This window comes from Microchirus variegatus, assembly GCF_963457635.1.
Source record: "Microchirus variegatus genome assembly, chromosome: 8".
Lineage (NCBI taxonomy): Eukaryota > Metazoa > Chordata > Actinopteri > Pleuronectiformes > Soleidae > Microchirus > Microchirus variegatus.
The window spans coordinates 18,752,379-18,780,325 of NC_139809.1; the positions used below are offsets into that span (position 1 = coordinate 18,752,379).

Consider the following 27,947-nt stretch of genomic DNA (forward strand, 5'->3'; position numbering starts at 1 on the left):
TTTTAACAAGTTAATTAACCAAACGCTGCCCAGTGAATAATCTGAATAAATGTTGAGTTATTCACTTACAAATACAGATTTAATTACACAAGTCTGCATGACAAGTGCTTTAATATTTTTATTTGTTTTTACATTTTGTACAATGTGGAAAAACATACACAAAACAGATGAATCACATTAAGTCTGTATGTTGGGATCAGAGTTCAACAGATACTACTGCGTGTTGGTGGCCTCACAGTTGTGGACGGAGGTCAATGACAATGACTGATATTACACGGTAACACATTAGGCTTGGTTGTGAGCTTGTGCTGTACAGTGGCCAGGTATCATTTGTCATTAGAAACACCAGTGAAGCCAGCATGCAGGAATCATGCTGACAATCTGATTTTAAAGTTGCGTCTGTGATTTTGATAAATGGCAATTGGCAAAGACTTTCAGCAAGGCAAATAATAATAAAAAAAAAGGTCACAATTATTTTTCCAATATCAAAAACACTGAAGTCAGTAACAACCCTCATCAGCATGCAAATGTTTCCATTTCCCCTCAGTCTTATAAAACTTTGAACATTGCATATTCTGCATTGCAGTAACTTATTTTTTCTCTAGAGAAGTTTTACTATTTGTCCAATCTATAAGCAGGCAAAGGAGTCACAATGACGACATGGCACTCGTGTGACGTGGTGACAGAGTAGTTGAGCCAGCGTGAGGGCGTGACTTTTTTTTAAACTTTATATATATATATACACAGCTCATTCGCTGCACAAACAAATGCTTCAGTGAAAACAGTTAAACAATAAATCCACAAAAAAACAAATGTCAGCCAAAACCATATAGAAATGAGCCAAACAGAAATTCACAGCTGATGAACACGACCAACACAAATGTAACTGGAGAGTAAACAAAGTGTTTCCACATTAGTCGGTGTGTGCTCTTTTGCTCTGCAGTCCTGCGCTTCCTCTCGAGTTGGGCGTCGCGTTGTGTTTACGGTCAAGTGAATTGGTTTTCTGCAGTACAGCCACAGATACAGGACTAAATGGATCTGGATCTCATCATTAAGGAGGATGCAAGGCACTAAAGTGTTGCTCATGTTTACAGGTCAGAGTGTGTGTAGAATGGATCACCACAAGCATTCTCTTAGTGACTGAGCAATACATGAAAGAAAGCATTTACCTCACGTGAACATATGTACAATATAATAGAAAAGGGGGCAGGGCAGTCATAGATATAAGAGCTTAATAAACCACAGGATTTCGCCCTGTGAGCTGAGTAGAATACCAATAACAACAACCCTGCAATTGCACTTCTTTTTTTTTTATATTCGTTTAACTACATGTTGTTTAACAACCTTTAATAGTAATTACAGTGAGACAACATCAAAATCTGATGGCTGAATACAGGTCCATAAAGAACATTTGTTTTGTCTTATTAAATAACGCATACAAAAACAGACCACAGACAGAAAACCCCAGACACTTGTGAGTTAAGTGGTGAAGGCTAAATGTTATAATGTGACTTGACTACTAACCAGTTCATCTAGTGATGGATATTATCTGTGTAAACACATGGGAGGAGGAGGAGGAGTCCGTGCTCCCCACACTCACAAACACTATGAACCAAAACTGTTTGTAAGATACAGACTATAAACTGCTCATTGCTGAGCACTAAGTGATTTCATGTATTAACTAAGGATTCTCAACAGCTTCATATATTTAAAAAAAAAAAAAAAAAAATCTACAGCAGCATCACCTCTTCAATTTCAAACTTTGAAAGGTGCTTAACACCAGGACAATGTTGCGTCACAGATCCATCTGCTTCATGTCAGATTATGACAGAGATGACTGAAAACACAATGACACCAGACTCTCACAAGGACATAAATATGCTGAACATGGAATCATAACCCAGTGAAGAAAGATCTATGTACAAAGTCCATGTCTCAATGTGTTTGGGGATTAAGGCCACGGTTACATAGGACAGTTCATCTAATCTTTGCCATTATTGCATTTTACTTAATAGGTAGCCACTGCCAATCTTTCACATCCCAACCGTATCCTTTACACTCCAGACAAACTTACTACGTCTTTCCTCTCCCCCATCGATGACCGTGATACAGCGGCTGCCATGGTCCATCTTAGTTACTGTTAGTTCAACAGCTGCACTCAATGACCACCACACATCTAACGATGCTAACTGTCCCACTCCAACACTCACAGTCTCAATCACAACACAACCTACCACCCCCAACTCACTGAACCAGGTCAATGTTTTGTCAGGACAGTGTGTGTGTGTGTCTGCTGTTGAGTAATTAACTCAACTTTCTGCAGTGCCAGTTCAGCCTTACGTCAGAACCAGCGTGGATATCACCCAGAATCCCTCCCACTTCCTCCTCCTCTTCTTCTTCTTCTTCAAAAGGGATCACATGACAATGTCTGCTCTCAAAAAAAAAAAGCAAGCATCTTTGGCTGATCTTGGTTCTGCCTTTGGGTCGTTACATCACCAGACACAACCAACTAACTCGTCACAGCTCGTATCCACAGCTAATGGCAGGCTAAGTGTGACACTCTTTGTGCCATGGATGTGTATTGCACTCTCCCTCCAATAACAGATTTTGTTCTGCCTGAGAGGACAAGTCCACTCATTACACAAAATAATAAAAGAAATAATAATAAAAAAAAGAAGCATGAGACACAGCCGGCGAAGCTGCAAAGAGAGCTAGTGGTTTTTCGATCAACGACTGTCCCGTCTCTCCGCTCTGACTGGGCTACGTAGGCCTCAGGTTGGGTCCTCCGTGATTGGTTGATTTCTGAGGCGCAGGCGTGGTTCCCATGTGGTAGCCTTGCTGCATGGACACAGAGGCTGTTGTAGGAGGCTGGTACTGTGATGGTGGCTGTGCAGGATTAAGCATGCTGACCTGGCTTGTGCCTGTGGGTCCTGCCCACTGAGAAGCACTGTATGGAGCAGCGGCATATCCAAACCCCTGGGGAACTGGGCCCAGAGAGCCTGTACGAGGCCCCAGAGAGACAGAGGGACTGCCTGAGCTGCTAAGGTGAGTGTTGGTGGTGGATGTGGTGCTGGAAGGTGTAGGAAGTGTTGGGCAGAGGTAACCTGGAGCAGAGAATTTACGCCCCATGTTGGGTGGAGGGATCAGCTGTCATAGAGAGAAAGAAAATTGTTACCCTGAATATGTCGTCATATAAATACACATTATTAAGACTGATTTGTGGACCTGTCTAGGAGTCAGACTAATCACATGACTGTGCTGCGTTTCCTCTACATGGTCCCAGCTCCCCTTCCACACGGTTTGCTTGGTTTTCAATTACAATGTCGTACCTCCTCAACGTGGGCAGAGTCATCACTGCACGGCTGCATGAAACTGCCGTGACTTTGTTTTAAATGCGACACACACACACACAAACTAGTGAGCACAGTCACTGAATACAGTGGCAGGGTTTGTCATGCGGCTCACTGCTCGCGATTGCAGGCTTTCAGCAGTGTTGTCATATACACCAGACTCTATGTCTCTGTTAAATTATAAGATTTTACACATTTCCTTGGTAATTGTTGGAAATTATCCCACATTTTTAGGATTGTTAAGTCAGTTCCACATTGTTCGCTCATGTCGGACGTCTTGCTCATGCTTCTTCCTGTGATGGCACTCTGATGATGTCACGTATAGTACTGCCTCAGCTTACTGGAACCGTGGCAGAGCAGGTAGTAAAAAAAAAAAAAAAAAGTACCAGGTACCAGGTTCTATCACTAATGGAAACGCAAATGAACTGTGCCGTGTCAGGCGAGTCGCACTACTGGGGAAAAGGAGCTTTATAACACAAGTGGTGTTATAACAAACAACAAAAGGCTCACCTAATAAAATATATGTCTGCTTAAGTCAATGACATCTTCATAATATGACTGCTCATTTTTTCTCACCACTGGACGTTTCTGGTTGCAAAATGATGTTTGTGAAGCACTCACTCTCCACTCAGGAGCTGGAGCTGCAGCTCTTCTGTTGACTCATTTTTGTCATTTAAGTAAATCCAACAGAACTGGTGATGATATTCCGAAGACATATTGTAGATCAGCCATTCCCAAAATGAGGAATGCTGCAGCTTAATCTAACGCCTGAAAATTACAGCCATGTCTTCCATCAGTCTTAAAACAGCTGATGGAAGTGAATGAGTAGAACATACAATAATCTAGAAGACATGACAAATTATTTTCATCTACATACATGGCCTTGTTGCAATTAAGTGCATATATAAAAACCATTTGTAGTTCACAGAAGATGATCTATTTAAACCATAAGGTACTATTAAATAATACTATCTAATGGCCCACTTGCGGAAGCTTTGCAGTCTACCAGGGGCCTCAGACCAGACTTTTTGGAATATCTAGCAGGCACAAATGTTATTATGAACCTTTTGCAAGACTTTGGTCAGTGCCAGCAGCCAGGACTTCCTACTCCCAGGCCAGTCTAGTCAATGTTGATAATGTATCCAAACCTCATACAACCACACTGTAAAAACCTGCACTACTTCACTAAGTCATCAAACGCTAAATGAGAAAGATTCTTACATTATTTAAAGAAAACAGTGAATGCTTACATCATGTCCCAGTACCGTCTGTGCTCCAGTTTTAGGACCTCTCTTGCACTGGGACAGGTTGATGGCGTCTCTGGCCCAGTTATCCACCAGTTGGTGAAAGTCATCAGTGAAGGTGCCTTTGCCTTTCTGCGTGTGACAGCCAGAAGCAGCAGCTGCAGTCACCTGGGTCAGTGAAGAAGTGTGGTTCTGGCAGTGACCTGAACCGTTACTGACGCTGGATCCACTTGGTCCTGGGAAACGAGAAGCCAGGTGAGGTGAGACTGAAGGAAATTTAATCAGGAAATCACTTCAAGAAGCTCACCGAGATAGATCACATACCTGTGGAGCAGCCACTGAGGCTGGGCATGGACGGAGAGGATCGTAGCTGTTGGTCTGATCTGCCGACTGCTTGTGATGATGCCTCTATCGCAGTTTCCGAAGCTTCTGATGGAGAGGGGGAACTGTGCTTTGGAGACGATCCTGGCCACAGCACAAAATTTGATTCATATTAAAAGGATAGGTATTTGATAAAGCATGAGTTGAATGCGTCTTTACGATTTGAAAACTGCTGTCAGATCAGCGTGTTTACCAGAGTGATTGGGACTGGGCTGGCCACTGCTGCGGGCAGATTTATGATTCTTGCTTTTCAGCCTACGTCGACCTCCAGCCATGGCCACAGCAGGGGAGAAGACAGAAGGGGGGGGTTCTTTTCCTATGCGGACAAACAGAGACTCGATCTCCTCCTTCTGACGAGACTGTAAGACCTGAAGCTCCTTCATATGTCTGAGCGGGAGAAGAAAGGCAAAAATCACCAGGATGTTACAAAATGTCTTCTGAGATGTTAAGTAAAGGTAGTATCATAAAATGGATCTACTGATGTGTGGCATACTTTTCTCTCAGGTGGCTAATTTCTTTCTGCAAAGCCACGTCCTCAGTCTCAGAGTCATCGTTGTCACTGCTGTAACGGCTGTGAGCATTGTGGGGCTCAGAGGATGAGGACGAGGGCCCGTTCTGCTGAGTGGAGTCCTGGGATGGACCAGAGCCTGCTGCTGGAGTTACTGAGGGAAATCAAACACATAATCTCATATGAGATGACAATGTTTGATGCATAAGGTGTAATGTAAAGTTGCTGGGAACTTGGCACACACCTGTGACTGAAAACCGTCCCACTTTGGAGCCAGTGGTGGATTCAGATGTGGCATTACTGCTTGTGGACACTTGGAAACGCCCAATAGTCGTGGGCTGACTGACAGGATCAGCGGAGAAAGATGAAGCTCCATTTATGCTGTCTGTTTCACAAATAACTTTGGGCAACGACGACGACCTGTGGAGTGTATTTTCTGGACTTGAGGGTGAGGAGGAGGAGGAGGAAGAAGAAGAGGAAGAGGTGGTAGAGGATGGTGTGAGGGAGGAAGAGGAAACTACGTTGGAGGGATCGGGAATGCTGCTGGATGAATCATCTGTGGCAGCAGAAACCTGAGAAAGAAGAACAAGGTTATTTTAATAAATTGAGCCCAGTGAAGTCGTGTAGACAGCAGGTGTTTCAAGAGCAGAATTTAGTTTCCAAACGAAGGTTAATGTCGCCCTGCATTAAAGACAGCGATTTAACGCAGTGTCTAAAACTTACTTGGAAACGTCCCAGAGTGAAACCTGCTCCTGGAGGCTGGACTCTGTTTCCACCCTGAACAGTCTCTGGGCTCAGGGCTCTCCTTAACTGTGCATCCAAATTACCCAGTGGTTGATGCGACTGTGGAGTCACACAAACAGGATTTAAGGAACAGTCTTAGGGTGCATTTCCATCACACAATATAAGGAAACATTTTTCAAGGAACTAAAAGGTTACTGCAAACCATTGTTCTGTGCATTTACACCACTGGTTGTACGATTTGTACACTTAGAACAAACAATGTGCTCAAAACACCTGTGCGGAGAAGTAACCGCACAGGTTATGGCACATATGCAGAGAAAATGTAGACCTCACCTGATTTGGTCCAGGAAATGGAGGTATAATGTCAGAGGGAGGTGTAGCAGCTTGATCAAAACCAGTAGGTAAAGTCTGAGAGTCAAAGGAAAAACAGAGGTCAAAATATGAATGTGTGGCAACAAACCAGATTTTGGTTTCATTGTTTATCTCAAGTGCTGCAGTTTTCACTAACCTGTGCCCTGGGCTTCATCGGAGGGGTATGTGAATGTCCTGATGGGGTAATACCCTGTCCTGGGGTGGTTGTGCTGCCAAGGACACCTTGTACCCCAGAGGAGAGCGAAAGGTTTGATGGAGGCACCATGACAGTTCCTGGTGGCGGGGAAGCAGTCCCCGGGGTAGGAGAGGAGGTCCCCGTGTTCTGACTGGGATCCATTGATGCAGAGGATGCAGAACTCTGGTCTTTAAAGAGGGACCGTAGTTTCTTATCTAGAGCTTGGATGTCATCTCTACCAGCATTCTTTGACTGGAGATCAGCCCCTTCTGACTCTATAGGCTGTACTTGGACCTGACTCTGATTGGTTGATGAGGCGGGAGGTTGGGGTTGAGGTGCGTGTTGTGCTCCATGGATGGATGAATTCACAGGCTGAGAAGCTGTAACAGCACTATTGAAAGGCTGCTGCTCTGAAGCAGGGACAGCACTATAACTACCACTGCCACTACCAGAACTAGATGGAGCACCAGATCCAGAAGAAACATTTACAGAGCTACTGTTAGTCTGAGGCCCAGGAACTGCAGGGACAGAGTTTTGTGTTGATGCAGGTGAAATGGTGGTAGTTGAAGGAGGGATGGTGGTTGCTGATGGAAGCTCAGAGGGAGGTGTTTCATGAGAAGACTGGGGGGGTGGACTGGGATCATTGATGACTGGAGCAGGTGTTTGGGACTGGGTGGATACAGGTGGAGGGGAGACTTTCACAGGTTGTGAGGATGTTGCAGTAGATGTGGCAGGAAAGTTAGGGCTAGCAGTGGAAGCTAAAGCTTCTGGAGGAGCCAGGACATTGTTAGAGTTTGGGCCGAGTCCAGGCTCAGTGGACGGGACAGAGCATTGGTCCTGCTCAGCAGCAGGGGGCTCAAGGGTGTTGGCTCTCTCTTCACGAGTCTGCTTCATGTTACTTAAAGCCTGCTGGAGGAGCCCAGATGGAGCAGACAGAGAAAGGCCCAACGTTATAGGGGGAGCTAGAAAAAGTAAAAGGAAGAGATTACTGTACATGAAAATGACATTAAATGAAATGGACACCTAATATAAACAGATGTGTCATACAAAACAGACAAAAACATCAATAGTTTCCACCTTGAATAATAACTGTTCACTCACCAGGGGCAAATTCATCTCCAAAAGAGTTATTAGCTGAAGGAGCTCCAAAGAACTGCTCTTTAAGACGAGACTCTGGCACTGGGCTGACTATGAACCTTCGTCCTGCTGAATGCACTACCTGGGCCGTTGTACTGGGAGAAATACCTGACAAAAAGTTCAGACAAAAGAGAGAGCTATGAAGCAGGAGGACATCATGAAAGTTGACAATGAACAGTGTATTTTTTGGGGAAAGGCGGCTTCACCTGGCAGCATGGGGATTGACAGCTCAGGCTGCTGTTGAAGGTCACTCATCTGCAAAGGGAAAGGTGAGGATGGTTAATTCTTTAACATCAGCAAGTGAGGATGAATGCAGTCATAATGAGGTAGGGGTGGGAAAATGTCATGTCATGTTATGATGTTTTCTTGCATCATAGATCAGGAACATATTTTTAAGACAAATTTACTACACATTACAATACCAGGGATATTATAAAATCATTTGTTGTTGCAGTCACAGATATGTGCATTAACTTTGTCTCAACAGGCGACACTCAAATGATCAGATCAAGAAATAGTTAAATAAAATACATTTGAACTGATGCACTGTTCTTTAAGAGCTTTGCCAAATTAATGTTACTGTTACCAAGAGAGCAATAACCAGTAAACTGCCGTTATCTCTGCTTTGCTGAGAAATGACTGTAGGCCATTAGCTGACTTAAGTTAGCTTCAAACATGAGTGACCAAAATGCCTCGTAACAATCACAACACACAGCATTATGACGAAAGCCAGCATCAGTAGGACCTAACCAACACATGCAGCATTAAAATATTTGAATACAGTGGAGCTTACAAGTTTCCCCTTGTGGTACTTCAAATAACTGCATGTGTTTAAGCGAACCATTTCAAGTTGCTCAAATAAAAATAATGGCCATTACTTAAATAGGAGATGTGAACTTGACTGATACCTGAGGAAAGCCTTCCTTTATCCTCTCTCCCTTCTCATCAGCCATTTCTATGACTTCCCGGACCTGCTCGATGAAGGACTCTCTCTCACACTCCAAGATGAACTCACTCTCAACCTGAAACAAACAACAGAACAGTTCAACTACATTTCTGATAAAAGTGGTCCATAGAACGGCTTTATAACGGTGACTGCAACTGACTGAGGTAAGTGCATTACAGAGATGTTATGTTTTCAAAATTGTTCAGTGGCACAAAACAGCAAACTACTACCATGATCTGTGCAATCTCCTCTGGATTATCACCATCTAGGTCAAATCTGAAGGTCACCATCTTCCTGTTGTGAGTTTCCAGCTGGCACTCTGCTACTCTGTCACCCACATTAGAGATCTGCAAAAACATTCATCGAGTTACCAGACATGTCAGTGAGATCATTTTATGCACATACATTAACAAGTGTAATAGTTGTCAGTATTATCATAGGGTGTGTATTTTGATTAAAAACAACACACATGCACAGGTAAAAAAAAAAAAAAAAAAAAGTTTCGGATTATGATGGACCACAAGGAAAGAGTACAAAGGATCACATACACTGAGAACATTCAGCTTGGCCTTTGCAGACTTTTCGTGGCGGGAGCGGCTGCGCACGGATCGCCTCTGGTGCCGCTTTAGCGAGCGCCCCTCATGGCGACCTCCTGATGTAGAACTTCCATCATTACCGTCACTTAGACCAGAGGCTGCATCCGACAGGCAGCTGTAAGAGACATGAATCCACGTGAGACATCAGTCAAGTGGAGTGGTGCTCATGAAACCACTTGCAACAAAAGGCTTCCCTCTCACCTTTCTACAGACTGTGGCAGCAGAGGTAAAGTTCCTGCTGACTGTTCGGGTGTTGACTGAGATACACTTGCAGGAGCCTGGGGGGGGGGGGGAAGGAAGTCAGAAATCAAGCACTTCATGTCAAATACTAATATAATTCTTAATCATCAATTTTTCTAATATCTTACACCAGCTAACTAAAGATTGTTTATATTTTTATTCTGGTCATGAATTCACAGCAAATGTGACAATTTAAACCAGACCATCCACCAGATGGAGCAAATAATCCTGGTGAAATGTGTTGTATCAGATACAGCAGGAGACGCCATTATTCAGATCTGAGAATATGCTAAAAATAAAGCTCGTTTTGGTTTGTCTTTGGTGTGATTGGCCATGTGAAGAACTACCGCAGCTTCAAAAGCTAGAAAGAAAGAAAGAAACCGAGGCAGACACTAAAGAGTCTTGGTTACGCTGTTGAAAACTAACAGGATCTATCACGTGATTGCCAGAGGAAATGAAACATTGAACAACAAACCTCACTTCATGTCTTTTTTTTCTCCATAGTTTCATTGACTCAACATGCTCTCACCAAAGAACACAACCACTATAGTTGATTGGTACCACTTTATGATTTGTCCTTCCATGTGGCCATTTCTCTCTGCAGTGTTTATTTGAATGTTAGATGTGTTTACACAGGCTACACAGGTTATCAATTCTTGGTAATTTTCTTACTGGGTTAAAAATGACCAAGAACATAGCCTATACCCACTGGAAGAATGAAAAGCTGTTCACAGAGGAACCAGGCGGATATGAATTTATATAAATGTACAAATTGCTTTTTAGGCTAAATGTGAAAGCAAATATTGTCCTGTGCTCTCTCACAGACCACGTGAACTTGTGCTGCCTTGATATGACTCATATTTACAGATGCTTTATGACGCACTAATAAACAGTTGAATGTATAACTACTTCATGAAGAAAAACACACCTGACCCACATACACACAAAACACTGTTGCTCTTTAGAGTACCTGCACAACAGAGAGGCACGAGGCCTGATAGAGGAAATAAAGATGCTCTGCGTTGAGTGGAGGAGACAGGACAGGAGGACTTGGCTCATTGGCCCAAGACTAAGAGTCAGGCACGAATAAGAAGCATGCAGAAGGGTGTAGAGAAAAAAAAAGAAGACAGCAGCCACAGCAATAAGAGTCGTAAAAGAAATTAAGAGAAAAGAGATTTTGAAATACACAGAAATGTAAAAACAGACAGCTCGAAAATGATACTTTCATATCATCAAGAGACAGTGGAATTTTTGAGTTTAACACCAATTTACTGCATGCAATTTAGTCTGAAACAGAGATGCATAGGAGCACTGGTGGTGTGTGTCTCACCTGTGGCTGCAGGACTCCAGTGTGTGTGTGTGGTACAGTGGAGCTTTGAACTGGGGCACTGCTCTCTGACTGTTGCTGTTGGGGTAGAGAGGACGATGATAATGGAGGCATCATCACCTGCTGGTTGGACATCTAAAAGAAAGTAGAGTGGCAGAATCTTTAGAATAAAATACATGGTGTTGAGATAAAAAATGCCACACATGCAATGACACAATGAGACAAAGGCCTAAATGTTTTTTTTTCCCACTTTGACTTTGTCCCAGAGCTAAATGTACTTACTTACCTGCTTAATTCCATGGCTGGAATAACCAGAACATTTGACATTTAAGATCACACACCACAGTGCAAGTTCAAAGTTCTAAATGAGCCTATGTTTTGGTGTGAATAACCATCTTCCTGTAACCGGGTAAAAACTTACCACAAAGATACAAGACCAATTAAAACATGACATTTATTTTGTATCCCAGAACATGATATCTGAAAGCCTGTGGATGTGTTTAAAAGTGGCAACAGGAAAATGGGACATTTTATCTACCTGAGGGGGGAACGATGGTTGGTAGTAAACTCCATACTATAAGAAACAAAACATAACACAGGGTGAGAGAAGGAAATCTGAATATAAAAAAGGAAAGTAAGTAGGGGAAAAACTTGGAACACTCGGCTGCTTCTAATGCAGCTGCCTGAAGCAGATGCTTACACTGTGGTCTTTCAAAGCTGAAACACCATCTTAAACCATGGCGTTGCTGAATCAGACCAATTAAAGTTCACTCACATTCACTGCAGTGACATACTGTACACGTGTACTCAAGGTGTGTTCCATCTTAGTCAATGTGTTGTCACGGGCAAATGAGTCGATTGATTTTAACCGAGGTCAGTGAAACAATGTATTTTCTTTTGTGTTATGGTCCTCTTTAAAGGTTAGTAAGACACATAGGAAAACAAATACCTGTGTCGGTGCCACAGGAACAGCCTGGCTAGTGGCCGCTGGAACTTCTGGCTGCACACCTTGCATCTGGGACTGAGCCTTGTGCACAAAGAGAAAGAACAAAACATGGTGAAAATAAGGCAAAGAAGAAAATAAAGTGGTAGAGAGTAATCAAAGACATTGTGGTGTAGGAGCACACATAGCATGATTGTAGAGGTCACTTTCCTGTCCACTAAGATTGTTAAAAAATATTGGTTCTAAGACGCACTGTGATGTGGACACAGATGATTCTTCAGTCAGCTGTGTGTGAGGAGTGGCATTATATCAACCAGCTATGAGAGTTGGCATGTTTAGCATTGGTGAGAGAAGCACTACCATTTTGAGGATGCAGTGCATCGTGGATTCAAATCAAGTAGTAAGTTAATAAGATGCAATTAAACCGCATGTTTAAGATTCTAAGGAAGGCATACCATGTGAATACAATTTGATTAATACACGTCCTATGCCCGTCATGACTCACCACTGACAGTTGCTGCTGTTGCACTTGTTCATTTTGTGTCTGCGCACAAGACACCTGCGGCTGAAGGTGCTGACAGGGAGCAGAGCTGTAGGAAACTCCAGGCTGAAGAGGCTGAGCATCAGGAAGGATGGAGGAACTAGGCAATCGGTCTCCTGTGTAAACAGCTGCAGAGAAAAATTAAGCTTTAGTTTATGAAAAAGTTACATGCACTAAACTTTCAAAACGTCTGAGAACAGCTGCGGGTGTTTCAGACCATAAGTCAACCGATACAAACCTCCTCCAGTGTGCTGTAGCTGTTGGTCAATCTCTATCTCCTCCGACTCTGGCTGGATGGTGGTCACACCTTGTCCCGTTGACTGGGGGATATAGGGGACCCCCTGTGCCATGGCAGTCAGTGAGGTTGATTGAGAAGTGTTTGAATAATTAGAAGTCTGGAGGCTCTGCTGTGATGCAGGTTGAGCAGACATTTGTGTGCTGTGTTGGTTTGGTTGTGGAGAGATGTAAGGAGCAGACTGAGGCACTGGCTGAGGCAACTCTGTGCTGGATTGTTGTCCTGATTGCTGCGCAAGCAGTAACTGACTCTGCATCTCCTCTTCTAACCTTCTCTTCTCTTGATCTTCTCTGACCTTTAAGAGAACCAGCATCAAAAGTATTAAAATCTCAGAGACCATGTAAACATTGGAGCACAATTATATTATCCTATGACTTGAATAGAAATTTGAATGACATACAATGGTATATACGACAAGAATATGATACACAAAAATACAACAATATGGACACACCTGCTGCCACTGAGCTCTCTTGCGGCTGATCAGAGACACCCTGTCCTTAATGGCCTTCGCAATGGTCTTGTGGTCACCTTCGCACACATAACCAGATTCGACCTACAGCAAAGTAGAATGTCAGTGATCGTGATGACCTTCCATTTTGTTGTGTGGTATACACAAATGAATGTCAGTGTTAAAGAAATGTTCCTTTTAATATACAAAAAAGTTAAATTCACCATTTCTTGAGCCACATCTTCAGAGACATCTTTGTTGAGGTCAAAAGAAAACTCAATTGCTTCATTATCTTTGTACTTCCCCTTGAGTTTCTTAATATCCTCAATTCTCAGCCACAACTTAAACGCCTGCATTTCCCCATCATCCTCTTCTGCCAGCTCCACACGCACACCGGTGTCCTCTTGGAAGAATACGTGGTTCAGTAGGTCCTTGATTGAGTACCTAAAGAAAAGAGACCAGTGAGCAAATATGATCTCCTGGTGACCACGATGACCCGTTCATGTGCTCATAACTTCTAGACCTCTCATCTTTGTTCTGGCGAATACACCCCTCGATGATCTCCTTCACTTCTGGGAAGGCCACCTTGTCGAAGCTGCCTGGCTTCACCCCCTAAGGGAAACACAGAACCCTAAAATGAGAATGGTTCTTCCCATTTTTCTTTTGGCTATTACCTAGTTTTAGATCAGGGAAGCTACATGAAAGCCACATGAATATCCAACATATTCTGATTTATTTAACTGCAATCCTCTTTCAAATTTGTTCTAGGTTGTAAGTAGAGCAGGTTGGTTTTAAGAGTTTTGTTTTACATTAAATCAATTAATAAATAGGATGGAATGAATTCTGTGTGGTGGCATTCATATATTGTACATAATGTCAAGTGATGGGAACAAGTCGGCAGAGGATGGATGGTGAGAGATGATGAATGGAGCCAATAGCAACAGGAAAATCCCTGGTGCGACAGGAAAATGGATGACGATGAATGAATGAGTGCAGAACAGCTGAGGTGTAATAGGAAAATAGGAAGAACAGACTATCTCCCCCAGGACTACGACTGTGAAACAAGAGGATATCACACTAACTTAATGTATGCTCAGCAACACAATAGCACTTTGCTTCTCAACTGAGGCAACCGTGTCTATTCTAATCTGCAGTAGGAATTCATTATGAAAGCTTTGCAGTTGATGATAAACTGTGGCACTTAAGATTGGGCTTCCTATTCTATGAGCTGTAAATACATGAGTGGTGTATGAATCATATCTGTAACAATGTATTTAAAAAGCTGAACCAGTATGAACTGTATGAATAATACTGAAAATATCTTTCTTTTCTATGGCAGTCATGATCACAAGACTGACTCATGAAACAAGGCTGTACTTGTTCAGGATCTTATCAATCATCCACGATTAACCAACACATCATACACCATAATATAGATAGAAAAACAAAAACAAACCAGAGGCTTGTTGATGTACATATCATGCTTTCGCGGAAAGATTGTGTATGTTTGTATGCGTTTTAAACAGGGCAGTCACCCACGAGAAACAGGAATAAGGTAAATATCTAAAATACTGTCACATGCAAAATAACCCTTGTAAAGAAGTGACAGCGAGAACTAAAATAAAGGTTCAAGAGGGGGACACTAGCCTTCTTGGCACATAGGAAGAGGTGAAGGCAGGGCAGAGGAGACATGGATGGTGAAAAGAACACTTACGCTGGTAACTCTGCGGTAGATCTGTGCAGCATTCTGGCACTCTGAGTAAGGGTACTCTGAGGTGGCCATCTCCAGCATGCACATTCCAAAGGCATACACATCCACTGACTCGTCGTACTTCTCCTCATACATCTCAGGCGCCATGAATTCAGGGGTACCTTAAATCAAAACAACTATTCAGAACTCTCGAACTCCCTTACTGATTGAGTGGGGTTCTCACAACCCATTGCCCCTCTGCTCCTCTAACCCCTGAAGGGTTGAGGAAGAGGAGGTTGAGAAGAGTGACCAGTCTGCAGACATCTCCTGGAGTAGAACCTGTGAGGTGAAAGTTGGAAGAGAGAGAAAAAAAGAAAAAGGGAAGGAAAGCAAAAAAAGAGACAGAAAACAAAAAAGGAAGGAGAAGCTGGGCTCAGTGAGACTGTAGAGACGAAGGCACGTGTTTGTCTGTGTAAGACCTTAACATGTTGCAATACAAGGATGTGACTGAGGACACCAATGTGCAGAACACACTTGTTCACTAACTGAACATTAAATGTTATTTTCAATCTTCAAACATTGGATTTAAATTGAGGCATTTGAGAGTAACGGCAAGGCCGGTATACAGGGTAATATGTTTGAGGGAATGCCCAAGAGTTTCTATGAGAGAAACATGACTAGCTATGGAAATAACTTTTGTCAAGACCTTACCTTACACCCACATTGACATTTCCTTTTATAGCAGACTTACCTTTCGAAGTCTGACTTACCGTGTCTTCCTGGCCTGCAGAAGGAAACTGTTATGGTCAAGGCTGAGAGAAGCAGATTCCATAGCTAGTTACGGTGTTGAGCAGTGTGTTCATGCACATCAGTCTGTTCCATTAATGGATCATTTTTACATTCAATTTCAGGTCTTACACAGAAAAACTGATTTGGTTATTCAAATGTAAATGTTTTTTTTAAATTGATGTGTGTTACAGCACACTGTCAGACTTACCAGGCCCATAAAACTTCATACTTACTCAATGACCAGCAGTACCCTATTCATTCCAAACAGCAGAATGGGGCACAGCTGAGGCTAGAGCCTACATTTTAAAAACATACCTAAGAATGTGAACGTAAAAAAGAAAAAAAAAAAAACAAGAAACAAAAGTCTGACAGAGAGAAAAGTGTGACGAGCTCCCTGGACAGAGATGGAGCAAAAACATTCTGCAGTCCTGCAAATACTTTAAAAGACAGTAAGAGACAAACACTAGGGGCAAAACACCTGTTGAGGCAAACCCATAGAAAGAGATGTTTAATATTACAGGTGTAACTGGCAAACAGACCACATATTTCCAAACCACAGAACAAAGACCAGTCTAAAACAGAAGTAAGGGCCGGCCATACCTTTAGCCATGGCCACGTTAGCCTGCAAGAAGGCATAACAACTATTATAATAATAATAATAATGATATTGATCTTTAACAGTGCGAGAAATGTTAGGCGCTACTTACATTCAGTAGGTGCCTGGAAAAAAATATTTTTGGAGAAACATCGACCAGAAATATTCTGTACAATGATCAAAACTGTGTGAGCACAAAGAGTGAAAGCCTTGTGGTTATGTGCCTAAAATTATGACATTATCTGGCCTCCATTTGAGCTGTGGTTTGAGAGACAGCTGAAACGCTGTGGTCTGTTTTTCACCACATCGTCAGCATAACGAGTCAAAGAAAAACACATACTTTATACAAACAGACTATCATGACTTCAGAAAAAGGTACTGACCCAGAGTACGACAGGGACCAGAAAATTAAAATGACTTTAGGTTCATACCTATAACACTCTTGGCAAAAGATGAACGCTTCAGTGTGGCAAGGCCCAGATCTCCGATCTTCACTGATCCTGTTGGGCCAGTGATGAAAATGTTGTCACACTTCAGGTCCCTGTGGATGATGGGGGGAGTCCGAGTATGAAGGAAGTGAAGCCCCTTGAGGATTTGTCTACACCAGCTCCGAAGCACTTTAATTTTCATCACTTTGAAACGCTTCAGGTATCTAAAAGAAAACAGACATTCATCATTTATATAAAACCTCATCCACTTTGGCCAAACAATCTCAATAAACATTGAACTACAACAATATTATAGCCATAGTGTATGTTGTATATATAAAGAGTTAAGATACGATATGAAATCACGTTTCAGATCAGTCCATATCCATGATTGTCACGATAAAATGTCACATGTTTAAACATTGACTTAGCTCCAGAGGTAGGGTTGAAGAAACCAGTTCATTTTGGTTTTAAACTTCTTTATAGACAGAAAGCAAACACACACATTGTGTATATGTGAAGCAAACAAATCATCGCAATTGTGATACATTTGTGTGTAAGCGTATTTGCACAAAGCATGATATTGATAAACTGAATCACTGATTATATTGATAAGAAAGAAAATCCTATCTCAATGTATATTGCTATTGAATGATTGCCCAGCCCTACAATAAATCCTTTATTATTGTTTGTTGGCTCTTTCTTTCTTCCCAGAGACTCACGTTTTGAGTGTACCAGAAGTCATGAGTTCAGTGACCAGAACAATGCACTTCCTGCCTTTGGAGGGTCCCTCCCAGGAGTCATAAAAGCGGACAATGTTGGGATGCTGCAGACCCTTTAACATTCCTGCTTCCTCTTTAAAGCGCTGCCTCTCCGTCTTTGACAGCTTACGATCCTGCGGAGAACAAAAAGAAAATATTTGAAAATGTCACACCACACGGGGCAACAGATTAATTCTGAGTTATAAAAATCTAACAGGCACTGGTGTTGGGTATCAAACTTTAATTTTTGTTGTATTGACTGTGATCATTGGCATTTGGATTGGAATGATGTACCTGAAAGGTAACTCATGTATATAATCAAGCATGTCTTGTATAAAGCTCGACATGAAAAAGAAGAACAAAGACAGGTTTCGGGTGGCACCCCAGTTTTAAGAGAGATTCACCACTGCTGTCCCTACCATCTTTTCCCGTCCCCAACACTGCCTCATTACAGACCTTCAAGTCATTGATCAAGACCCACCTGTTCAAACTGGCATTCCCAGAACTTTGGCGTACAATTATTGCTATTTATAAAAATGAATGGCTATGTTAAGTTTCATTTCTCTCCACAGCATCTGAATACATCCATGTATATAAAACAAGTCAACTTGACATTCCAGGTTTGGTTGATGAAGGTTCAACAGTTCCATCTCCACAGTAGCTCATATCTGTGTGTACACAGATTAGTGCGAGATGTAAGTTTGTAAGTACACACTACAAGTATAAGTACACAGCTTGGGGAAACAGGGATGTGTACCATTCTCTCTAGTAGATGACTGTGACCCGAAAGGAACACATCTAGTTTTATCCCAAGTTCATAGCAAACCAAAATAGGAAAAGAGCCACAGCATGACTGAAAATTATACACACATCGTTCTGAAGGTTTATGTATGTTATACCACATGTGTACTGTATGTGTAAACCACCTGAAGCAGGGTTTTGACAATATTTACTACACAAAAATATTTTAATTATGCCTTTTTGCATGGTTCACTCTGGTAATTCAGACTCCATACGGATTATTTTTGCCCTGGCCCTTCAGATACTGCATTAGAATATGAAGCCAACATTGTGCTTATCAAAGCCAGTTTTCTGAAAAAAAGATATGGATAATACAATTTGACAAAGTCTGGCAGCTGATGGGTTTATCCGGGTCAAATGTATGAAGGCCTGCTAGCAGTGTGCACAGTGGGATTTAACATTCCCATGATACAACAGATGCATAAATAGGGACTGGTAGAAATGCCTTTTGTAGGTTTGGCACATTAACAAAAAATCTGGAATATGTACAACCACCCCCCTTGAGTTCCTTGAGTAATCCCAGTGAATGACCCACATTTCTAACATGCATGACTACAGAGCAGCTAATCCATATCAGGCTGGGCAAGTACAGTGAAAACCTTAACTGTCTAGTTTCCTTGGAAATCCCAGAGACCTGGCTATAAGCCATGTTGTCCAGGAAATTCAGGGCACTGGAGCCCTGTGGAGTGTTTGCTTTGTGTGTTTGTTAGCAGAAGATAGAAACATTTCCAGTGACTGGCATACAAAGAAAATATATTGGAGACGGCTGCAGAAAATGAAAAGTTGAAGAGAAATGCGCAAACAATCATAAGCAAGAAAAACCACTCCATACTTGGACGAACTGACCTACTTTCCAGAGTAGTCATCATGTGGGGTAGTGGCTCCCCTTTTGTCTTTCTGCACACACCATGTGAAAAAGTCATGCTAAATATGCACCAGTCATGGTCTCAGACTTCCTAGTAAAAGCCTAGCACACCAACCCCCACACATACTGAACTACTTTATTAATGACAGCATACTGAGAACCTTTTAAAAACAAATGTCTTCCGTTTACAAGTTGAATCCAGTCAAGATTACATTAGCTTTAAGATATGAAACACCCGTTTAATCTTTGTGTCCAATGTCCATTCATTCCTTCATTAAATTAGGGAACTTTTGTTTTAATTTGTGAAAACACATTCTTACATAATATTTTAATCTCATTTCTCTAAGAAAATCCAATTGGTGGCTTAATTGTACTCGACAACAGTTACAGAATTAATTATCTTCTACTGCTGATATAGGACGAAAAGGGGGACACACCCTGGACAGGTCAACAGACCATCAAAGGGCAACATACAATGACAAACACGCAGAGCTCAGAAGAATTTCCAAAAATGTTCTAATTTTTATCTCCCATCAACATCGAACAGCAACAGTAGATCTGCAACCATCGACACCCATGCAGAAACATGTAGACACTATTTGCAGACAAGAAATGTGGAAAGTATAGTCCAGTGCCTACTAGGCCTATAGGCAGTATATAAGGATATGTATATATTTTCAAATCGTAGTATGGATGCCATTTATACTCTCCTATGAAGCTGCTGAACACTTTTCTTTTGACTTGTTAACGTATGTATCTGTTGGTACAACAAAACTATGTTGGGTCAACTGTCGAGTTTTTCAGGGATTTACTATCTTGCAATCATAAGATACACTTGACCATCTTTATCTGTCACGAGTCACAAAGTAATTCGTCATGTGCGTTATTGGTCACATGTCAATCTATTGCCACAAATCCAAAACAAACGCTTGGTTACAAATTTAAGATTTAGATAAAATTATCTGAATCGATAATGACCAAATTGATGGTTGAACATCAAGACAAGCTGGGACAGTCTGACAACACATTAGGAAATACTATTAAATTATAAAGATAATGTGGTCTTCTTACTTTGTATCATATTCTTAAAGGGAGGGGACAGCAGCTGCGGTTAAAGCACAGCTGCTTGACTGACTGGTTGACTGTGAGGGACTTTTCCCTTCATTGCATCATTGGCCATTATTAGGAATCACATGACACTTGCAAGTACACCCTAAAAACAATAGCTAAGGATAACTGTAAAGACACTGAAAGGATACAAGATGGCCCTTTCCCCTGTGGTAGTTGCTATAGCAACCAAGGCTGAAGCACAGACCCTACACTTGAAGATAATGGTAAACTGGGCCCACGTTTTTCTTTCACCTCGTCTGAAATGCTCGGTTTTAGCTCCTACCCAGCCTCCTAAAAAGCATAGCTGCTCTGACTGGTGAGCTGGTCTATTTTTCTTTAAATTGTCAGTTGCCAAGAGGATGTGTCAGCCATGTCATGCGTACTTATCCAGTGGCTTCATCCCATTACAGAGGTTAAATGTCTGATGTTAAAATAACATTAGGACTATACTGGCAGGCTTAGTAGATTTTTATTTGACCAAGAAAAAAGCACAGGATGCCACATCATGCGTGGCTCTCGCTGCCACTCAGAGTTGCAGTCCTAGTTACACATTTTCTTATTTCATCCATTTTAGATTAAGACACTGTTGCTATGACGAGCTCTCTCAGGCTGCACCCAGCCTGACTCACCTATCAGCTACCGGCCAGAATTAATCCTCGTCTTTCCTGTCTGCCTCTTAAACATCGACTGCCAAACACAAACACAAGTGTTCTTGTCAACAATCCACAGCCAAAGTAGACAATTGGAGCACAATACAGTTATGAAATCGATTCAGGTCACTGACACACCCTCAGTATTTAGCCAGTTGAAAGTCAAGCCTGAATTATCACAATAAACAGTGCTGCATATTATTGCATTTGATTTCAATGAATTATATAAAGAACATTAAAAAAAGATTTTACGGGATCATACATTCAATTTAGTCCTCAAACACCAGTATTATGTGGACATTCTATGACCAGCCAATGTGACACACATCTTAAGCCACCTATCAACAGTACCACCAAAGGAAAGCAGAATATGCCACTTCTCTGCAAAGGCCATCATAAATAACCTAATGCCACTAAGATAGAGTGACTGAAAATAATCTGTGAGACGTCAAGGGCTAGCTCTGTTGGGTTGCTGCTCTACAGTTGACATCAACAGTGAAATGGAGTCAGGGGTTAATAAAGGTTCTAGTAACAACAACAAAATGAATGGTGATAAACAGATTTCAGTACAAGTTACATGGTGTCGTCCCACAATGATCACTGCATTTTAAACTTTTAAAAAAACTTTTACAGTTAATGATAAACTCAGGATCTGATAAAAGTATGAAGAGCTGTGGCTTCTCATCAATTCAATCAATAGACAACATGTGCTGGGAAACTAAATAACAGACTAAAACATTGTTTTGGGTTAATCTGATTTGTAGTTGTTCTGGTTATGGAATTTTACCGTATAGGCGACAATATTTTGCAAGATGTTAAACTGCTGATTTCTTTGAATTATAGGTGACATCTGTTGCCAAATGTGGCTAACAAAAAACCTTGTGAATTCAAAGACTACCAATGATGAAAGAGGAATTACAGATGATCATCCAAAACGATGTGTTTATAGATAACTATGACCTGGATGAGAATCTACGTAGACAATTACAGATGAGTCACTCTTGTACTTGAATAAGCATGTCACACTAAGCATGTGTCACCAGCCAGCTGGACCACTAGTTCTAAAACTTCTAAAGGAAACGTGGGGTTCTCCTCATCTTTTAACCTTTGGCCTCAGCTAGTACTTGGGGGGAGGGAGGTGGGGAGGCAATGAGTGTGGAGATGACACGGTTGAAGATGGACTGGTGAGCAAAAAGGGGGAGGCGCCACCGTTTTCCTCAACTTCCTTTCTGTGGTGACCTACTTATTGTTCAGGCATGCCTGAAATGTGAGATCCGAGACAAATGTGCGGGTTCAGGGGTGGGTGAAAAAAAAGGGTGGACGCTTAGGAATTCTAAAATGATTGTGGACAGATGGCCCATCGGTCTAAGCCAGGGCCAATTCATTTACACATTACTTGCTTCAGTTTTTAGCCATGATTTTGACATAGCTTGAAGAAGGCAATGAGGGCTGGTCATTCTGACAGTTAGACACTGGTCCAGAATTAACAGTTTTGAGATTGCTTTCCATAGCAATCTCCTAAAGTACAAGAGTACCTTTAGGTAAAACAAGTCACATGACAATTATGTACACTGGGTATGCATATGCTGTATATAAAAAGGTTATATAAAAATCTGCTATAAAAGGGAAGCAGATTTTCAGTTTTGCGATTGGGTACATAATTTCCATTCAACACTGGTAGTCAAGATGTGGTGCATACAAAAAGAAAATGCTATCTGTGTCCAATTTCTCCTCTTCGGATTAAAGACCTTTGTACATCAAAGGAGAAATGAGTAAATAGCATGAAACTGCAAATAATTAGGAGGGGTATTTTGACACACCTTCACTATATAAAAGGACAGCTTGCTTGATTCAGGAGATTAAACATTATCACTTCAGAAAGGTCCGTCCTTGTTTGTTTCTGAATACTTTTCGTCATATCACCAACAACATACATTATGAATTTTGCACTAATGTGAAAGCTGCATTGACTGGATACAAGTTCAAAAAAATATAAGTGTGTGAATAAATAGCTCTGAAAGGTTTCTGATGTGTGAAGGCCAACGGAACCCTGAAAATCTCAAACTAAGAAAGCATCAGTTCTCAATATCAGGGGTTTGAAAGCTTGAGTACTGTGGACACCAGGTGAAGTTAAGGTTAATGTTCTTTGAATAAGAACTTTGGACTGGGGGGCAGCATTACACTTCTCAGTGTACAGACTTCTAGAAATTATAAGAGCAACTGAAGATAAACATTTTAGTGTGGACAGTGCCTCACAGGACTGCAGGTGTTGGCCTGGAAAGTTTTGTAATGTTTGAGCGAGATTTAAAGGTTTGAGAGGAAAAACCCGTCAGACTGGTTTCATTAGCATACAGTTCTGCCGTTAGTCCAAGCCGACACCAAAGCCTTATCCACACGGAAACATAACTTTCCCACCATGATCTTTATCTTTTTCGTTCTGAAAATGTTTTCCAGAAACACAGCATCATTTTAAGAAATGCTTTCATCCAGCATTTCAGGGCAGCCGAATATGAAACCATATTGAAAACACTTACTAATAAAAAAAATTAATATGCCCTTAAGATACAGGAAATATGATAACCCTTGAGTGATCATGAGACAGCTTTTAAAAAAGCTTCTGTGCAGCTGAACTGGTTCTAGCGCTGAAACTCAAGGGGTGATAGAGGAATGAAGCGGAATTGGAGTGTCAGGTTACATGGTCATATTTCAGAACAGACCACAAGCATTTTACACAAAGCTGGTTCTCATTCAACTGTAAGAATCCACTTTTTCTACTGGATTGGTCTCCCAGAGTAGAAACAATGTTCTAAGGGAATCATTTTCTACAAGCTAAGTGAACAAAGAGATGTGGTAGAATTTGTTTTGGATTTTCATTTTTCCTTTTCCCAAACTGATCCACAGTCTGTCACAGGAAATCATAAGGATATACTAATTAATGTCCAGATTTTCCGTTAATTTACTCAATAAACAAACTTAGTATTCATCAAATGTCACACCCATCCACAATCATGAGCTATATCCTTAATACAAGTTAATGAATAGTAATAGGGAGAAGTTTGAACTTCCCCATTATTTGACATCACAATATGCCATCTTGCCATTAATGTAGTCAAATAGGTTAACACAGGCAACCACTGTCAAGTAAAAAAAAGGAAGCTAATTGTCGACAACTTTCTATTCATGTTAAAATCAATAGCAATAAATAAAGTGCTTTAACTTCAAAGCAAATAAGACAGAAGTATGTATACTGATGGAACTAGCAGCTGCTGGAAATGCAATGAGTCAAGAAAGATAGAAAGCTCTGGGGTGGACTGAGAAACAGGCCTTGGCAGGCAACCGGCCTGCTGTGTCTCACACAGGAGATTCCTCTATCAGGAATGTGACCCATTTTACATTCACACAAGCATTCGGAGCAGAAAAAACTGAGCATGCGCATGATTTGCTCTGTGTGGGGGGGAGGGGCATGTGCTTTCTGCCTTCACATTGTTCTGAAACCACTGTGCATGTGTAGCTCTGGCTGCTGTCATGAGGCCTATGCCTCGCATGACAAGGTGAAAGTGTGACTGTTAAAGCAAACACATGTTGTGAATGAGGTCAAGCTTTGCTATGGGCAGTAAACCTGATTCAACAGAACGGACAGCAGAGATACAATTCTTAAATAAACATTTCCATTAAAATAGTGCATTAAAGAAGAAACACTTAATCAGAATGGCGTTTTAGAGTTTAACATCATTTCCAGGGAGTCGTCAATTATGTGCACTCCCAATGAAAAGGAAAAAAAAAAAAAGTCTACTTCCAATCTAATCCGGGTTACAAATATTTATTCAACAAGCCTTGACAGTTTCTGTCATTTTGCCAATGTCTTGAGTGGGTGTTTTTTTTTTTACTTTTACTGCAGCTTGCCAAACAATACAAAATGGTGAATAAACAAACTAGAAATACAGTTAAGCAGACAATGTGAAACACTCAAAAGGGAAATCTCATGAAATAGCAGTGGCTGTTTCTCAGGTAACTTGCATGAAAGGTAATTGTTGTTTTAATTTACTCTTCATGCCTGAGCAGTTATGAGTAACAATTTTTTTGATTTTTTTTTGAATTTTTCAAATTGTGATGAGCACACTAAAGGTGACTAATAAACCCCAAAAAAACCTGAAAGTTACTCATAACTGCTCACGTGTCATGGGAGTACACTGCAATGGTTGTACGGCAGGGTAAATTATAATAAAGGTTATTCCAATTTCATACCTGCAGTTCACACCAAGCCACCTCCACTGTGGTCTCAGTGTCCAAGCCCTTGTAGACGGTCTTGAAGGAGCCACGTCCAATTTCTATGTCAAACTTAAGGAAACGCCCATCTGGTGATGTTCCTACTGCTTTGGTCTCTGCTTCTTCAATGTCATCCTCCACTTTTTTCTCAGCTTCTCTCTGCTCTGCCTCTGCTCGTGCCCTGGCTGAGTCCTCACCCTCTTCTTCATGATGTACTTTCACTTCAGCAATGTTGTCATTCTCTGTTTGACTTGGCAATTCCCTTCCTAGGCATGGTACAGATTGTGACGCTTGTACCACCTCTCCATCACAGGTATGTTGTACAATGGCAGGCTCCAAAGGCACTACATCCACCTTGGCTATTTCTATGTCTTTTCTTTCTTCTCCTCTTCCATGATCTACGGACATCTCATTTTGATTTAAAATTTTATCAGTTCGCAACAAATGAGCAGCAACTGTCTGTTGCCGTTGGGGAGCGGCTTCCTGTAACTGGACCCATTGAGGTACAGGGATTGGGATCTTGCTGGGTAAAGGGAGGGCCAGCGCTGTAGCATTAGAATCACTGATGACACTGCGGCGCAAGAAACGGTGTTCGGGGTTACACTTGTCACGCTCCATGGTGTGATGCCGTCGTCTCACCTCTGTCGGCCGGCACTCACTCACCATTGAATCTGACCCAGAGCTGGGGCCATTTCCACTCTTCTGAGGGGGAGCCAGGAACTTCACCATTTTGTCGTCTGGCTTTTCCGACATCCCACCACCCACACTAAGAGTAAGGCGGAACACTTATTGAAATAATTAAAATAAGGATATTTCCATGTCCATCCCACAGGCTTATAGATTTATATTTACCCGTTTCTTTAAAAAGATAGAACGTCAATTTCTATCCCTGACCTTTTTTATCTTACTGCTCAGGGATTACCTTACATACACACACGGTGCAGAGGGTGAAGGTGTAAGATTGGAGGTGTTCTCTTGTAAATGGGAAAAGATTTAACTCTGCAACAAAACACAGAGTGCTGTTGATGTTGATTCACAAGTCTCTTTAGGTCCACACCATCCATTCTGTCAGACTCTGGGCGCAGGTATTCTCAATCATATGGAACCATCGGTGAGGAATTTGTACACACAATCAACAACAGGCTCCAAAGGTGATGGCAGGGCGGTAAAAGAATCCAGTTATGTTCCAGTCCAGTATCACTGCAACAGAAAAAAGAAAACAAAAGCTGTCTGACTTGTTTCAGAAAGTAACCAGTATTATGTAAAATGTCAACAAGATTTGTAAGAGAGCAGCCCAAGTGTTCACAAATAGAATTTACAGTATACATAAAGTTTGATTACTTTACACTTAAGCACATCCAACACATGCGGCTCTTCAGACAGTACACTGCATGTCAGGAGCACCATGATTTTGTGACACATTTTTGATAAGTGAAAATCTGATAGGGTTTGGTGTTGAAGGACGTGTCATGCACAGTAGCAGTAGGGTACATGTTTGCCTCCATGAGTACTGCACTCAAAATCCAGCTTTAGGTTTAAATCATATACAACGCTACATAATAAGTTAATGGACACAAGCTAAAGCAATCATTGAAACGTCTGCATCTCCGTGCACTACAGGCAAATGCGGCACAAACCTACAAACACTTCAACAACAGCTACAATAGTTTGCACTTCAATATTACAATTGTTCGTTTGTATGTTTATTTATATTATTATTACTGATCTATACCCTGGCACGTATGGGTGCAGCCACTAGCAGCGTAAGAAACCACAATGACAGAACCAAACCAGGCGACGTTTGAGGCAATAGCCTCGTTAAATTGAACAGACGACATCGCAAAATCAAATGTACAGATACAAGCGAACGTACCCACTTCTTTCGCGTTTTTAACGTGACACCACAGTCATCCGATACGCCATCGTTGACCATTCAAAGCAAGGAGGAGCAGTGGTTCTTTGTTAGCCTGCTAACGAGCACAGCTAGCACTTAGCGAGTTAGCTGCCATTAGCTGCTCCTTAACCAGAGTGACGTTAACCAGCGATGAATGAATTCCGTTTCACGTCCTCTTGTTTTAGTACATCCCACCCTGTTGCTACAAAAAATGTATGCCGTTAATCTAACACTGCCATTATTACACGTCTATTACCATTCACAATTACCATTTCCTGTTAATTAACATCTCGGCCGTATTCAAGTTCAGCTTCCACCCCCCCGAGTAATTAATATTATATGCCGGATATGTTCGACCTGTGTGACGCCGGTTGGAGAGCTACCAAGCAGTGACAAATGGCGCCAGTGCTACACTGGCTCGCTACCGTGAGCTAAGCGGGTCTTACTGAAGGCCTACAAAACTAGACCCACCACCCATTTGCCCCATTCAATTTAACGTCGTACGAAGGGTTAACAACACTGGCGCTTGGTTGGTTACTACGCAGTGTAAAATATATTTGAGAATAGCTGGTTCACGACGACTTCTCGTTTCTGACTGACCCTCACACCACACAAAATGTACCGGTGCCTGACAATGTGTCACCAGTCAAAAGCTCTTGGTTGTCGAGTAAGGTTTTGCTAACAACTTTAGCATTACAGAGACCGAACGAGATTCGAGCGGTGCCGGGTGGCAGACAGACAAGACAGGGGACCAACCTCAAGATTGTATCCACAACACAGCTGACGATCGTCGGCGTTGAAAATGTATCCACGCGGCGGTGAAAACCGTTTTCGCCCTTATATAAGAA

At 41.7% G+C, this 27,947-nt stretch overlaps 1 protein-coding gene across 1 annotated transcript; it reads right to left on the bottom strand.

Moving 5' to 3' along the window:
* Positions 1 to 152: 152 nt before the first annotated feature.
* LOC310930453 (serine/threonine-protein kinase WNK1-like) lies at positions 153 to 27,918 on the bottom strand. Its single transcript, XM_083893453.1, has 28 exons — positions 27,856 to 27,918; positions 25,185 to 26,405; positions 17,475 to 17,647; positions 16,756 to 16,976; positions 14,965 to 15,122; positions 13,774 to 13,862; positions 13,475 to 13,694; positions 13,254 to 13,355; positions 12,743 to 13,094; positions 12,469 to 12,632; positions 11,970 to 12,047; positions 11,559 to 11,594; positions 11,024 to 11,155; positions 9,655 to 9,731; positions 9,406 to 9,568; positions 9,088 to 9,204; positions 8,820 to 8,933; positions 8,118 to 8,166; positions 7,876 to 8,019; positions 6,736 to 7,736; positions 6,561 to 6,635; positions 6,207 to 6,326; positions 5,728 to 6,055; positions 5,469 to 5,637; positions 5,169 to 5,362; positions 4,919 to 5,059; positions 4,601 to 4,830; positions 153 to 3,147 (listed from the first exon to the last, which is right to left on the bottom strand). Exons 2-28 carry the CDS (start codon positions 25,956 to 25,958, stop codon positions 2,761 to 2,763), a joined length of 5,808 nt encoding a protein of 1,935 aa, XP_083749579.1. The 5' UTR covers positions 25,959 to 26,405; positions 27,856 to 27,918; the 3' UTR covers positions 153 to 2,760.
* Between the last annotated feature and the right edge of the window lie 29 nt (positions 27,919 to 27,947).